This window comes from Ostrinia furnacalis, unplaced genomic scaffold, assembly GCF_004193835.3.
Source record: "Ostrinia furnacalis isolate ACB-3 unplaced genomic scaffold, ASM419383v2 OfSCF0963, whole genome shotgun sequence".
In the NCBI taxonomy this organism is placed as follows: Eukaryota; Metazoa; Arthropoda; class Insecta; order Lepidoptera; family Crambidae; genus Ostrinia; species Ostrinia furnacalis.
Genome location: NW_021131202.1, coordinates 413,456 through 426,955, shown reverse-complemented (window position 1 = coordinate 426,955; position 13,500 = coordinate 413,456). Strand labels below are relative to the sequence as shown.

Genomic DNA, 13,500 nt, shown 5'->3' with positions numbered 1-13,500 from the left:
TTATGCAAGCTCATTAAAAAGGTACAAGGTTTCTAATTTTCCCTGACTTAGGTTCTAATTTAGCAATTTTACAAGGTATTGGAAACCTAAAGGTACACGCATCTCTTGGGAGATATAAAATTTAACGATTGTAATCTTACTAAGAAACTATTTCCACTGTGATTGCGTGAGAGCCGGAGGATTTCTAATCTAACTTTATATGCGAAAGGGCGTACCACACGATTCGTCGACTGCATTGAAGACAACGCATCATGTGATAATAATGCATTCGCGTATTCTGTTATAGTTGAAAAAATTAACTGGTAGTTACCTAACTTCTTAACTATTAACTTTGGAGGCAAAGTTTACTTAGTCAGGTTTTTCTTAGATTTATCTATCTATACGCCTGTTACAATTTTCAGATGGAGACCCGGCTTGGATTATTCGTGATAGTTTTGCTGGTGTCATGGACTACGATCAAATCTGGTAAGTATTAGTCAAATCTATAAACATTTTCTTACACCAATGTCGTTTAGTCTGTTACAACCGTTTTTTTAACAGGGACCTAAGATCACAACCATTCTTTCGTGTTTAATACTCCTCCTTTCTTAATAACCACCATACTTTAGGTACTAAAGTTCCAATTATATTATTATTTGCAGAGGACAAACCATGTCGAGTCAGAGAAACCGGCATAGAAGGACGTTCAATACTTTGCGTCTGCGATGCCAACTATTGTGACACCATCACACGCGAAGAACCAACTCCAGGAGGCTATGTCATGTACACTAGTAGCCAGGTATAGTAGTCCTTGTTCGTTCGTTCGTTCGTTCGTTCGTTTCAGCCAAATGACGTCCACTGCTGGACAAAGGCCTCCTCCAAGGTTTTCCACAATGCACGGTCCTGCGTTGCCCGCATCCAGGCTCTTCCCGCGACCTTTACCAGATCGTCGGTCCACCTAGTAGGAGGCCTGCCCACGCTACGTCTTCCAGCCCGTGGTCGCCACTCAAGAACTTTTCTGCCCCAACGGCCATCGTCTCTACGAGCTATGTGCCCCGCCCACTGCCACTTAGTCCTTATACGAGTACATAATATCCAACTAATTTGGAAATATCAGCAGTGGCGGATTTACTGATTTGCCGCTTGTAGGCTGTAATATGTATAGGACTATGTTATTAATTTTGTCAAACGAAATAAAAACTTTATGAACTAAATGTGCCACCCTAAGCTTCAGCCTACTCAGCCTGCTGGTAAATCTGCCACTAAAGTATGGTTAAGCATTTAGGCATCCGACTCCGTGGACCGTCGTGTTGAGTGGCGGGAAGCGCCTGGACCGCACAGTAACGATCGTTGTGGAAATCTTTTGTAACAATGGATTTCTTTTGGTTGAAATGGATATGAAAAAAAAAGAAGAATAAAGTAAAAATAATAAAAGATAGATACATTTATTTAACACACCTTATCAACCCTGAATCACTTTGAGAGAAAAATCTATTAGTTTCATGTGCTAGATAGGCAGGTAAATAATGATTAATATTGTCATTTCAGGCCGGCCAGCGCTTTGAGAAATTCTTTGGTGAATTAGAAGACATGCCAACACCTACAACTCCAGAACCAACTACAGAACCAGCTCCAGAGGAAGAGGAAGAAGTGGTAGATGAAAATCGCGGCTACTTTATGGACGACGAGGATGATAGCGAAGGTTGGTACAACCCATGAAAATATCAATGCCTTATCACATCATCTGGATAAGTTAATGTCATCGTCATCATTTCAGCCATAGGACGTCCACTGCTGAACATAGGCCTCCGCGAATGATTTCCACAATGGCCGATTGGTGGCGGCCTGCATCCAGCGCCTTTCTATTACCTTTATGAGGTCGCCGATTCACCTTGTGGATGGACGTTTCGACGTGACGACGCTTTCGAGTACGTGGCCTCCATTCCAGAACCTTGCTGCCCCATCGGCCGTCAGTTCTGCGTACTATACGCCCTGCTGCCCATAGTTAATGTAATATTACTATTTCATTCAGATGCACAACAAAACGCGACTTTATTCAACACTGTGAACCTGCGCGCGTTCACAAACACTCAGTTCCAAAAAATCGAGGGTTTTGGGGGGTCCGTCACCGATGCTGCAGCCATCAACTGGCGCAAACTCTCTGATGCAGCACAGACTCAAATGGTTAAGTGAGTATATTATTATACATAATTTTTTACTTACATGCGTAAACCTGCGTACCTTTTCCTAACACAGAAATTTCGATTAAAGTGAAATTGATAAGTTAAAATAAAAAGTTATAATTTTCTGTAACGTGATGCATAAACATTATCACTCCATTTCAAAATTTCTGAAGACAGAACAGCGCACCAATCTAAGAAAAATAAGTACCTAGTTAGCTGATATTACAAATCAGCTGAAATTGTTACAGTATTGTAAACTGTACTACTTACGCTTGCTTTTTGTCAAAGCCTAAAAAACATTATCAAATATTTTAGTGATTTTTATTGACATTTACTACTTACTCGTATTTTCAGCACGTATTTCGGACCTGAAGGCATCGAGTACAACTTGATTCGCACCCACATCGGAGGCGCCGACTTTTCCACGCACCCCTACACCTTGAACGACTACCCGTGGCATGATGCAGGGCTCACCAACTTCTCGCTCACCAGCGAAGACTACTTTTACAAGGTACTTAACAAAAGAAATTTTGGTTACAATTTCCCAGTTTATCTGCTCAGCAAAATTCGGAATCAATTTGATAAAAGCCATCAATTTTCACGATTTCTACTTTCCTTGTACATATTGTATCCGTCTTATACAAAAATTATGGTATTAAGCCGTGGTTAAGGCTCTAGGCACAGTCACCGTCAAGTAGTTTAGTCGGCCGTTTGGTGTAGTGGTTCAGAACGGACTACTATGCCGAGAGGTCCCGGGTTCGATTCCCGGCCGGGCAGAAATTGAAATGATGAATTTTAATTTCTGTGACGGGTCTGGGTGTTACTATGCATAATTATGTATGTATTTAAAAAAAAAGTATATAAGTAGTATATCCGTTAAGCTAGCACCCATAACACAAGCATATTAATTGCTTACTTTGGGGCTAGATGGCGCTGTGTGAGATTGTCCAAAGATATTTATACAGCGTGAGTCACGTTAAAGTGTACATAATTATGAAAAATAGATGAAACTAGTTCGTGATACCCAGTGGCCAAAAAGTTGCGAATTTGGTTACTTTGGGTGTGACGAATTATTTGACGCCGACTGTACAAATCATCCTCTACCAATAAACCACAAAGCCTCAAAATACGTACCATCTCACAGTTGTGTCACAGTTCTTACTTAGTCACAGTCAAGCCAAAGTATTCATTAACAACATCATCATTTCAGCCATAGGACGTCCACTGCTGAACATCCTCCCCCAATGATTTCCACAATGGCCGGTTGGAGGCGGCCTGCATCCAGCGCCTTCCTGCTACCTTTATGAGGTCGTCGGTCCACCTTGTGGGTGGACTATAAACATAACTTATTTTAATTCCAGTTGCCTATGTTGCTGAGATGTATACGCGCTGCTACGACTGAAGTGAAGAACACTGCCAGTACTTGGTCGCCTCCGGTCTGGATGAAGACCAACGAACGGATCACCGGCTTCGGGCAACTGAGGACGCAGTACTACCAGGCCTTTGCCGACTACCACATACGGTAAAAACATATAACTATTTCCTAATTGAAATAATACTTCAAAACGTGACAATTGATGATTTAACTGGCCCCGATAAATCGTATTACTAGATTAGGTACGGTACCCTGAGCACGAATGAATATCGCGCTCGTGGTAGGTACCTATAGTAAACGATAATAGTTTTATTTGTATGAAAAAACAACTCGCTATATATACAATTACGAGTTATTCGTGCTCAGGGTACCTACTGTTTACAGCACATCAGACTACATTTTTGCCTTTGTTGATTTGCTACTTATTGCGCTATGAATTTTGTACCAAACCTAATAGTCTTTACTTTACTGTAAACTTTCAGTTTCTTAGAAGAATACGAAAAGGCAGGCGTGAAATTCTGGGCCATTACTACGACTAATGAACCCATCAACGGCATCGTGCCCCTGGCGCCCTTCAACTCGCTAGGATGGCTGCCCTCACAAATGGTTAGTAAACAAAGTCCTTTCGTCAAGAACTCCCAAATACCCTGTAAATTAGGTACATGTTTACTTCGTGAACAGTCAATTCAAAATCAAGCATAGCGAATAACTTTTACTACAAATATTTTGAATCCGTTTCATGTAGGTAAAACATTAAGTATGTGGGTAGGTATGTAAGTACCTAAGGAACAGGATTTTTTTATACTAATAAAATATGTATTTTTCTTATTTACTTACAGGCTCGCTGGGTGGCGAACAATCTTGGCCCCACATTACGAAACTCTCGATTCAACGAAACTCTTCTCTTGGCCGTTGATGATCAGAGATACCTATTGCATTTCTACATGGTTGGCGTAAGTATAGCACCTATTATAAGTAGTTTATTAAAAAGCACTTACTTTTTGAAAACTTAGCGAAAAACTTCGAAAACCTAACCTAACGAAAAGGAACCCAATTACGTATGGTAAAAATTCTAAATGCAACTTTTTCATTTTACGCCTTTTTTCAGATTGAAAGAGAGGACCCTAGAGCTCTGGACTACATAGACGGAATCGCAATCCATTACTATGGGAACTTTTTCCCTCCAGCCATATTGAGGAACCTTCAAAATCGTTACCCTGACAAGATGTTGCTCTCTACTGAAGCTTGTGAAGGTTAGTCAGTTTTGTTTTAGTTAACTAATATTATAAATGCGAAAGTAACTCTGTCTGTCTGTCTGTCTGTCTGTTACGCTTTCCCGCTTAAACCTCGCAATCGATTTTGATGAAATTTGGCATAGAGATAGTTTGAGTCCCGGGAAAGAACATAGGATAGTTTTTATCCCGGTTTTTGAACAGGGACGCGCGCGATAAAGTTTTTCTGTGACAGACAAAATTCCACGCGGGCGAAGCCGCGGGCGGAAAGCTAGTAGGTAATAATCACGCCCAGTCTTTTTTTTTGTCGTCATGCATGTTACTAAAACGCAAGCCAGAGCCCCGATTACGGTAACTTTTAACGTTTCCAATCCAGACGCGCTTCTGATTCTGCGATACGATTGGTCAAAACAGCTGACGTACGCTGTTGAACGACCAATCGTATCGCAGAATCGAGAAGCGTGTCTGGATTGGAAACGTTAAAAGTTACCGTAATCGGGACTCAGTTATCATAAATCATGACTGCCTGTCAGCGTAATGGCCAAAGACCCCAGGTTCTATTCCCAGTCTAACTAATTTGAGTTTTTCTACCTACCCGTACCTTAGGTAGATTTGGCCAATAAGCAAGACCTTACTGTCGGTTTCTTCGAGGTAAGTGAATAGATTCGTGTTCTCATACACATTTTAATAAAATGTATTCTTGTAACTTTTAGGGCCGATGCCGTGGGATTTAGAAAAAGTTGAACTCGGATCGTGGCGTCGTGCGAGAAGATACATTACCAGTATCTTGGAAGTAAGTTTTTGATTCTTCTATCATCACTCCCATTATGATCCTTTGCCTTAACAAGCGCTGTAACTTGACCTTCATTGGTTGGGTTTTTTATAGCAATCAAGCTGTAGATCCTGGCTACACAGGAGTTGCAGGGGTGGGTACGAGAGGTGGGAATACTCCAGTTACATAAGCGTTCAGTCAAACCTCAATCAATCACAGAAAAGAGCTGTTCGGGCAATATACGGTCTTAAACCACGTGACTCGCTTAGAGAAGTTTTTAAAGAAATCAATATATTGACTGTAGCTTCGCAATACATATTTGATGAACATTATGTATGTCCGTAAACATATACATTTATTTACTAAGAAAAGTGACGTCCACTCATTTAACACGAGACATAAGAATAAACTTGCTGTTCCATCATTTAGGTTGCATAAGATAGGTAATTCATTCTTGGGGAAATGTATTACCATATTTAACAAAATACCACACAACCTTGTCGAATTGCCAATAAACAAATTTAAGATACATATAAAAAATACCCTTATGTCCAAAGGGTACTACAAGGTTCGAGACTATATTGATGACAAGGATGCGTGGTCAGTTCAGTCTGCACATATTTGATGTACTTAAATTTGACTATTCTTACCGTTAGATAATTCCTGGCAATAAGTGGTGACTGAGTTTGTTCCGGCGTTTCTTCTCAGCACTTGCCATATGTTTGTCTCGAAGCGCTGGTAGGGCCCAAAAGATAAGGAGACATGTAAAGTGCCCCATAAGGGCTACCTTTTCTTTTTTTATTATTTTCTATTGACGTTCATAAGTGCCACTTGTGGTCTAAACTGAATAAATATATTTTTGATTTTGATTTTTTGATTTTGATTTTTCAATATCAATGCATTTAAGTCTGATCGCCATCGCTGCACGCCGGCTGATCGCGTGTGATCGCGTTGGTTTGGCTAAACCTCAACTCCTTTCCATTTTGATGTTCTCAGGATCTGAACCACGATGTCGTTGGCTGGATCGACTGGAACCTGTGCCTGGACCCCACCGGTGGACCCAACTGGGCAAACAACTTCGTAGATGCGCCCATCCTTGTATATGCTGAGAATGACGAATTCGTCAAGCAGCCGATGTACTACGCTATGGGCCACTTCTCCAAATTCATACCAAGAGGATCCCGCCGTATCCTCGTCTCTCGCAGCAGCATATTCCAATTGGAGCACTTGGCCGTGATGACGCCACAAGGGAATATGGTTATGGTGATTCAAAACAGGTAAAATGATTCTGTTAGAAGTATTCATGACATACTACTTGTAGCTGTGCCCATAGATGTATTGATTAGCCACACAATCTCATTTTCAGACACCTTGGTGTACACAAGTGAGACTGATGCCCATTTTCACCATCAATCCCTAATTTTTAACCCTTATTCAAATGCGAGCTGGTATGCATTTTTTTTACAAAGTTGAAGTGGATTTTGGGTAATTGTGGGTCACTTATTTCATATTTTTGATCAAAATTTATTAAAAAATAGGGGAAGGGGTAGTTTTTTGGGTGGTAAATAATTTACCATTATCCATTCATGACTACAAATTATTCAATGTTGGTGGTAAAATAGTTACCATTGTCCGTTTTGGTTTATTTTTCGTTCTTGACTAGTGACTTCCTCTTGGTTCTACCTATATTTTATTAAATATTTTGGGAATGAAATAATATCGTTTTTATAAAAATAATATTTATTAATATTGGTCATTATGCTTACAATTATTATGCTTACCATTAGCACAGAATAAGTAATAGTACAGGTACAGAAGGATTACTCCGCAAGACGATTTAAATAAATGCGAGTCTTGCTACGACGCGATACAGTGGAATTCAGCTCGCACAGCACTACGTACCTACAATTTTATTCACCTACAAGTTTTGTCTCTTTCTATCGCGTGCCTCTGAATTCTTCTTACGCTGTTAGGGTTGCTGTCTAGTGAAAAAATAATTAATCTACTTATTTATAATGAGGTACGTATGTAGGTAAGTACGCATTAATTATGGAAAACCTTGGAAGAGGCCTTTGTCCAGCAGTGGACGTCATTTGGCTGAAACGAACGAACGCATTCTGAGCAGTAGTCATGGTAGGTTAGGTTCCTATACTATCCTAAGAATTATTGATTACCTACATGGCCAACATACCTTTCAGCATCTTTGGGAAGCGAAAAAAAAGATAAATCCGGTAGATTTCTTTTCGAATTTAAACACCCGAATGACGCACAATAATATTTCTTTCTCTTTATGTCAATTTTTAAATAATACTTCGATCATAGAATTAGGTACTACAACGCACGCCAGCGTCCTGACGGGCGCGCGCGTGACACTCGACTGATATAATACCCGCCGGCGGGGCGCTTCGCTGTAGGTAATTATCGGACGTACCGCGAGGAGTGAGCCAGGCCTGCCTTGAGTCTGAAACTTACAATAAATTCACTAATTACGTAATGTCAAAACGTTACGTAAACAGTTATCAAAATAACTTAAAATTTCTCCAAATATTTATTTAGTTTTATTTGTGCACATACAAAAAACAACAGTTATTTTTATATATCATCAAACTTTTGTCAAGAAGGGATCGGACAGTGGTAAACTATTTACCACTTCTTTAAAATGTCTAAACTATATGAATAAATCAATTGCAGACGCTGCCTGTAAGTGAGATTATACAATAAATGTTATAGTTTAGGATTTTGAATCGAAAAAACACTTATCAGAATTTTCGTTGAACAAAGTTTCAAAAATACCAAAAACGCGCGCTAAAAACTTGAAATTTTTCATACCAAAACCGTTTTGTTGACTTTGACATTACCTGACAGTGACAAATGACGTTGAAAAGTTGTAAGATGGCATAGATAAGTAAAAAAAATATATTTAAAAATATAAATAAGTGACCACGATATCTTTAAGTATCACCATATCGAAAATTAGGATCCTTTTTAAAAGTAAACGAAGTGGTAATATATCTACCTTTATTTGAATAAGGGTTAAGTGACTCCTAGGAAAACAAAATTGCTGTTGTGTTACCATAGGGGTCACTTAAAAATTAGGGATTGATGGTGGAAACGGGCATGAGCCTGGCTATTATTTTAAGAAATTATAGCACACAATGACTAATGTAAACACCCCTTTACTAAGGAATAAAAGTGATTAATAACTTTTCAGATTGTTAATAAATTTTCTTTTTTCCAGGTTCCATCGAGAAATGAATGTGAATGTTCAGATAAACACAAGACTCTTGGCTTTCCGGATGGAGCCCAGATCAGTGAAGACTATTGAAATCAATCTAAACTAGTTTAGTCATGTACCTTGTTATTTATTAAACAATTTCAAAATAAACAATCTTTATTTTTACTATTTACATTACAAAAATGTCTTTGGAAGACAAACACATAGTCTATGCTTACAGCATAGTTGTCTTATAAATCTGTTATTGCTAGTATTCAGTCAAGGATGTTATTTTGTCTAATGGCCACACACGGCACACAACTCTGCTTCGAATCAGACCCTGCGGTACAGGTCCATACACACGCGAATCAGCTGAATTACTAGAATTGTCTCCTTCTAACCATACATGACCTCTTGGCACAACCTGGCTTCGTTTTGGAAAGTGTCCACGAACTTTGTCTCCGGGCAATCCGACGATCCTTTTGCAAATGTTCTGCTTGGGGTTCGATGGACTTTTAGCTATAACGATGTCACCACGACGCAATCTCTGTAGCCGTGGAGTCACATGCTCCGTGAAGAGAATGTTGTTAGACTCTAGAGTTGGTTCCATTGATGGCCCAGAACACTGCAAAAGAAATTTGACATTCATAAAACTTCAATACAATTAGAAATTAAAAAAATAATCTATTGTATTCAAAAGTAAACTCACCATAACAAAGTCTCCGATATATTCAAAGGTACAATGCGTAACACAAGCATATTGTAGAACATATCCCACAAATCCACAGGTTTTACCCAAAGTCTTTAGAAAAGGCATTATTCTAATTCTAGAATCTTAATTCAAATGACATAACCCTGTACCTACATAAAAATATTAATAATTAAAATAGGAAAGAAAGAATCTGATACATTTTTAGGAAACATAAGTTATTAAAAATAAACGTAGCCATTATTTAGTTAACAACAACATAATTAGTATCACTTTGACCGAAATTTTAAACTCTTCAATTTTTTTCGTGCTGTGCAACAACAATAAATTCTTTCCATGACATTGACATTCAGTGTTGCCAGTCGGGTCCTGTCAGAAATTACCAGAAATACAAAAAAATGTAACCTATTTGAATAAAAAGTAACCTTCATACGGAGGGGGGGGTGCGGAGCGATTGTGTAAGGTTGTTCGAATGGAAAATGAATACATTGATCATCAATCGTTTACCTAAATTCGAAATTTTGACCATTCCATGAAGACCGGAAAGTGACCGGTCGTATAAAACCGTTTCATGGATTTGAGTTTTATTATCGAAAAACATTCGCTAAAACTCATTTTCTTTAACATACTAAATCAAATTCATGTTTAAATGCAGTTTATGATATAATTTTTAAATTGTCACTATTAATATTTTTTCCTGAATAACCTATAAAACTTAATTCTACAATTTCTGAAAAATCACCTAAAAGTAACCTTTTCATTAGTGTAACCTAAAAGTAACCAATGCAGTTCAAAAGTAACCTAAAAGGTTACAAAAGTAACCTTCTGGCAACACTGTTGACATTGGCATTTGATTTGATTTGATTGACATGTCTGATGACTGACATTAGCTGTGTTCAGTGTTGTCAGACAAATAAATAGCACCGGCTAACAACACAGTGCGCGTCAACCTTTTATTCAAGGGACAACTATCTTAATGGCGCTAGTGCTGTAATATTTGTCTCATTAACCCATCATTAACCTAAGCATTTTAACATTTTAACCCATAACATTATATATTATTCGGCATGTGACGATGCACAGCATCTGGTGAGAGATGCGTCTACTTCCGGCGTAGTTTTTTACCATTTTATACCTTAAATGACGTCATTTCCGCAATATTTAATAGGAATTGATTTGACTTACTTCCGTTTGCCGCCATTTTAGTCACCTGGGGGCGAGCTTGCTCGGAGTTCTTCATAGCGTCTTTAACTTCCAAACTAGCAACATCGTAAGCAGTAACTCTGCTCAGATTTTTACTGAAATAATTTATTTCTCAACATTCTTATACTAAGTTTAAAATTAAAAAGTGCAATAGACCGCGAACGACATGTACGTGATGGTGGTTGGCGCCAAAGGGGACGAGTGTCTTCCGGACGACGAGCAGGTGGACCCAGAGCGTCGGATACCGGAGAAACCCGGACCCCGGCGAGATCCATAACGGATGAAACGAGGTACGTGGGATTCTGATAGTTTTAACACTCTTTTCGATCAAATGAGCATTCTCGCGAATCTCTATATTGTATAAATAGATTGAATAACGTACCCACAACCATCTTATACAATTTTAACGGCGGCCCCGTCAGCCCCAATCGCAAACATTAGCAATCAAAATACCTTGTTAGCATCACCACAATCGAACGATAACTCTTTCTGGTACGAGTTTCTTAATAAATACCCCTTTAAAAAGGCTCATTATGCTCATAAAATAAAGCACCTACAAATGCTTTACCACATCAACAAAGCACTTTAAACTACAACTATTAGTAGACTGGGCGGCCACCCCCAACACTGAGCCAGCTTACAGCTTGAATTATTAAATTCTAATGTTTTTTGCAAATCAAGAAGCTTAATAAGTATGAAAAAATGTGCTGAGTGCATCTAACATGTAAACCTCTATTTTGCAACAACATAATTTAAATTGTAATGTGACATGCAATAAAGGTTTTTGAATTTGAATTTGAACATGTCACGAGCATATCCTGGCTAAAATTCCTAATAAACATTGTGCGAGGAGCACCCTCCCAGTGCTGGATTTTTGTTCGGCAAAATCACCCTGTGCTCGTACTGGTGATATCCAAAAAATAATCCGACCTTGGTTCTCTAGCCGGTCACTTCAAGCAAAATCAAAACATAATAATATCTTTATTTGCTTAGACTGATTAAATTAGTTCTTACAAATCGTCAAATACGAATAAGTAAGTAACCTTTACCTACACATCTTATTATCTTTAAAGCAAATACATAAGCCTCAAAATAACTCCCTTCGATTTAGAACAAAAAGCCAAGGATTTCAAATCAGTCCCTTCAGGTCCCCTTGACGACCAATAACGGGCAAATTATATCAATACACACTCAATCTGCATTTTAATGAGGAAAGAATTTCTGAATTCAGTTCAGTAGCTTTCCAGTTTATTCATTTCAAACATACAAAAGTAGAAACCTTCCTACTTTGTAATATTAGTGCTGCTCTCACTGGGCATTTAGAACAAAACATGTTAATACCCTGAAATTAATCATGTTCTAATCTAGTTCTGTTACAGAAACTCGAAAACTTTCATCACATAGCGCCTTTGGTAAGTAGTCACCAGGAGCTAATAAACAAGTCTCTCACCAGATGCTGTGCATCGTCACATGCCGAATAATAGTACAAGTTTTACAAAACAATAAAACTTGTATTATTGAGCAGAGACGATGCACAGCATCCCAAGAAGGCCTCCTGGTGAGCTCTCTATGAAGAACTCCGAGCAAGCTCGCCCCCAGGTGACTAAAATGGCGGCAAACGGAAGTAAGTCAAATCAATTCCTATTAAATATTGCGGAAATGACGTCATTTAAGGTATAAAATGGTAAAAAACTACGCCGGAAGTAGACGCATCTCTCACCAGATGCTGTGCATCGTCTCTGCTCAATAATACAAGTTTTATTGTTTTGTAAAACTTGTACTATTTTTATTAATTTTATTTTATTTGTTTAACAATGTATTTAACCTTAAATCCACTGACGAACATCTATTTCGATTATTGTAAGCTACAACCGTAAGGTACCGTAGGTAGGTAGCTAAAAAAAATACAGTTTCTACAGGAAGTAGTAAAAGCTACCGCATTTTAAAAATGGCTTACATCTGACGACAACTCGATAAGAATCACATAAGGGTTTTTGAAAAAAAAAAAAGCAATATTCTTTCCATTATTTTTAAGGGTTCCGTAGTGCTGACAAAGAACCTTTATAGTTTCGATGTGTCTGTCTGTCTGTCCGAGGTTTTGCTTGGAAACCATTGGCACTAGAAAGCTGTAATTTTGTGGAGTTATGTATAATTAAATTTAAAAAAATTTTTTTTAGGGTAGCTACATGTTCCTGAGCCCTTACATGTTAGGGGGCGTCCATTAATTACGTGAGACAATTTTGGCTATTTTTTTGGTGAGATTTCGATGTTGCCAGACCCCCTCCCCCACCCCCTAAACTCACGTGAGATTTTCCAAAATGCCTATTTGCAATGTAAATAAGATAATCCATGCTTCGAAAATATTACATTTTATAAAAAAAACCCGACCTGCGTAAAAAAAATTAAGTGAAATGATAAAACAAAACAACTTAGGCCCAGTTTTTTACTTTTAGTACAATTTTTATTACATTACAAAACTTATTAGTTTACATTTTACATTTTGTTAATATTTAATCATTGGTAACAAACTGCGGATCTAAAAACTGGGCCTGTGTTCACAAATGCAGACGGAGGATTTAGGTACTCTGTTTGTTGTGAAAAAAATTACGTGATATTTCTCGACACATAATAGCAGGAGTTTTGCTTTCATAGGGGTCACTTACAAATTAGGAAATGATGGTGAAAACGGGCATAAGTGAGGTTTTTCTGGACCCCCTCCCCCCCTTAAAAGTCTCACGTAATTAATGGACGCCCCCTTATTGGGGATGATTTTTTTTTTCATCTTCTACTAGAGAGAAGAGAGATACAATAAATCTAGCCCCCCTAGACAAAA

General features: G+C 38.3%; 2 protein-coding genes across 2 annotated transcripts; one reads left to right on the top strand and one right to left on the bottom strand.

Moving 5' to 3' along the window:
- LOC114350743 (lysosomal acid glucosylceramidase) lies at nucleotides 1–8,929 on the top strand. The gene is made up of 13 exons (XM_028301656.1): nucleotides 1–21; nucleotides 402–465; nucleotides 642–778; nucleotides 1,528–1,681; nucleotides 2,012–2,168; nucleotides 2,517–2,673; nucleotides 3,524–3,684; nucleotides 4,020–4,143; nucleotides 4,377–4,490; nucleotides 4,646–4,790; nucleotides 5,483–5,562; nucleotides 6,538–6,818; nucleotides 8,780–8,929. Exons 2-13 carry the CDS (start codon nucleotides 402–404, stop codon nucleotides 8,880–8,882), a joined length of 1,677 nt encoding a protein of 558 aa, XP_028157457.1. The 5' UTR covers nucleotides 1–21; the 3' UTR covers nucleotides 8,883–8,929.
- A 28-nt stretch (nucleotides 8,930–8,957) lies between these two features.
- On the bottom strand, nucleotides 8,958–9,806 carry LOC114350745 (mitochondrial inner membrane protease subunit 1). Its single transcript, XM_028301657.1, has 2 exons — nucleotides 9,465–9,806; nucleotides 8,958–9,380 (listed from the first exon to the last, which is right to left on the bottom strand). The coding sequence occupies exons 1-2, from the start codon at nucleotides 9,570–9,572 to the stop codon at nucleotides 9,024–9,026; spliced, it is 465 nt and encodes a 154-aa protein (XP_028157458.1). The 5' UTR covers nucleotides 9,573–9,806; the 3' UTR covers nucleotides 8,958–9,023.
- Nucleotides 9,807–13,500: the final 3,694 nt, after the last annotated feature.

Coding starts and splice junctions, on each gene's coding strand:
- LOC114350743 (XM_028301656.1), top strand. CDS start 402: ATGGAGACCCGGCTTGGATTATTCGTGATAGTTTTGCTGGTGTCATGG. Junction 779..1,527: donor TCATGTACACTAGTAGCCAG/GTATAGTAGTCC, acceptor TTGTCATTTCAG/GCCGGCCAGCGCTTTGAGAA. Junction 3,685..4,019: donor TTTGCCGACTACCACATACG/GTAAAAACATAT, acceptor GTAAACTTTCAG/TTTCTTAGAAGAATACGAAA.
- LOC114350745 (XM_028301657.1), bottom strand. CDS start 9,572: ATGCCTTTTCTAAAGACTTTGGGTAAAACCTGTGGATTTGTGGGATAT. Junction 9,381..9,464: donor ATATCGGAGACTTTGTTATG/GTGAGTTTACTT, acceptor TTTCTTTTGCAG/TGTTCTGGGCCATCAATGGA.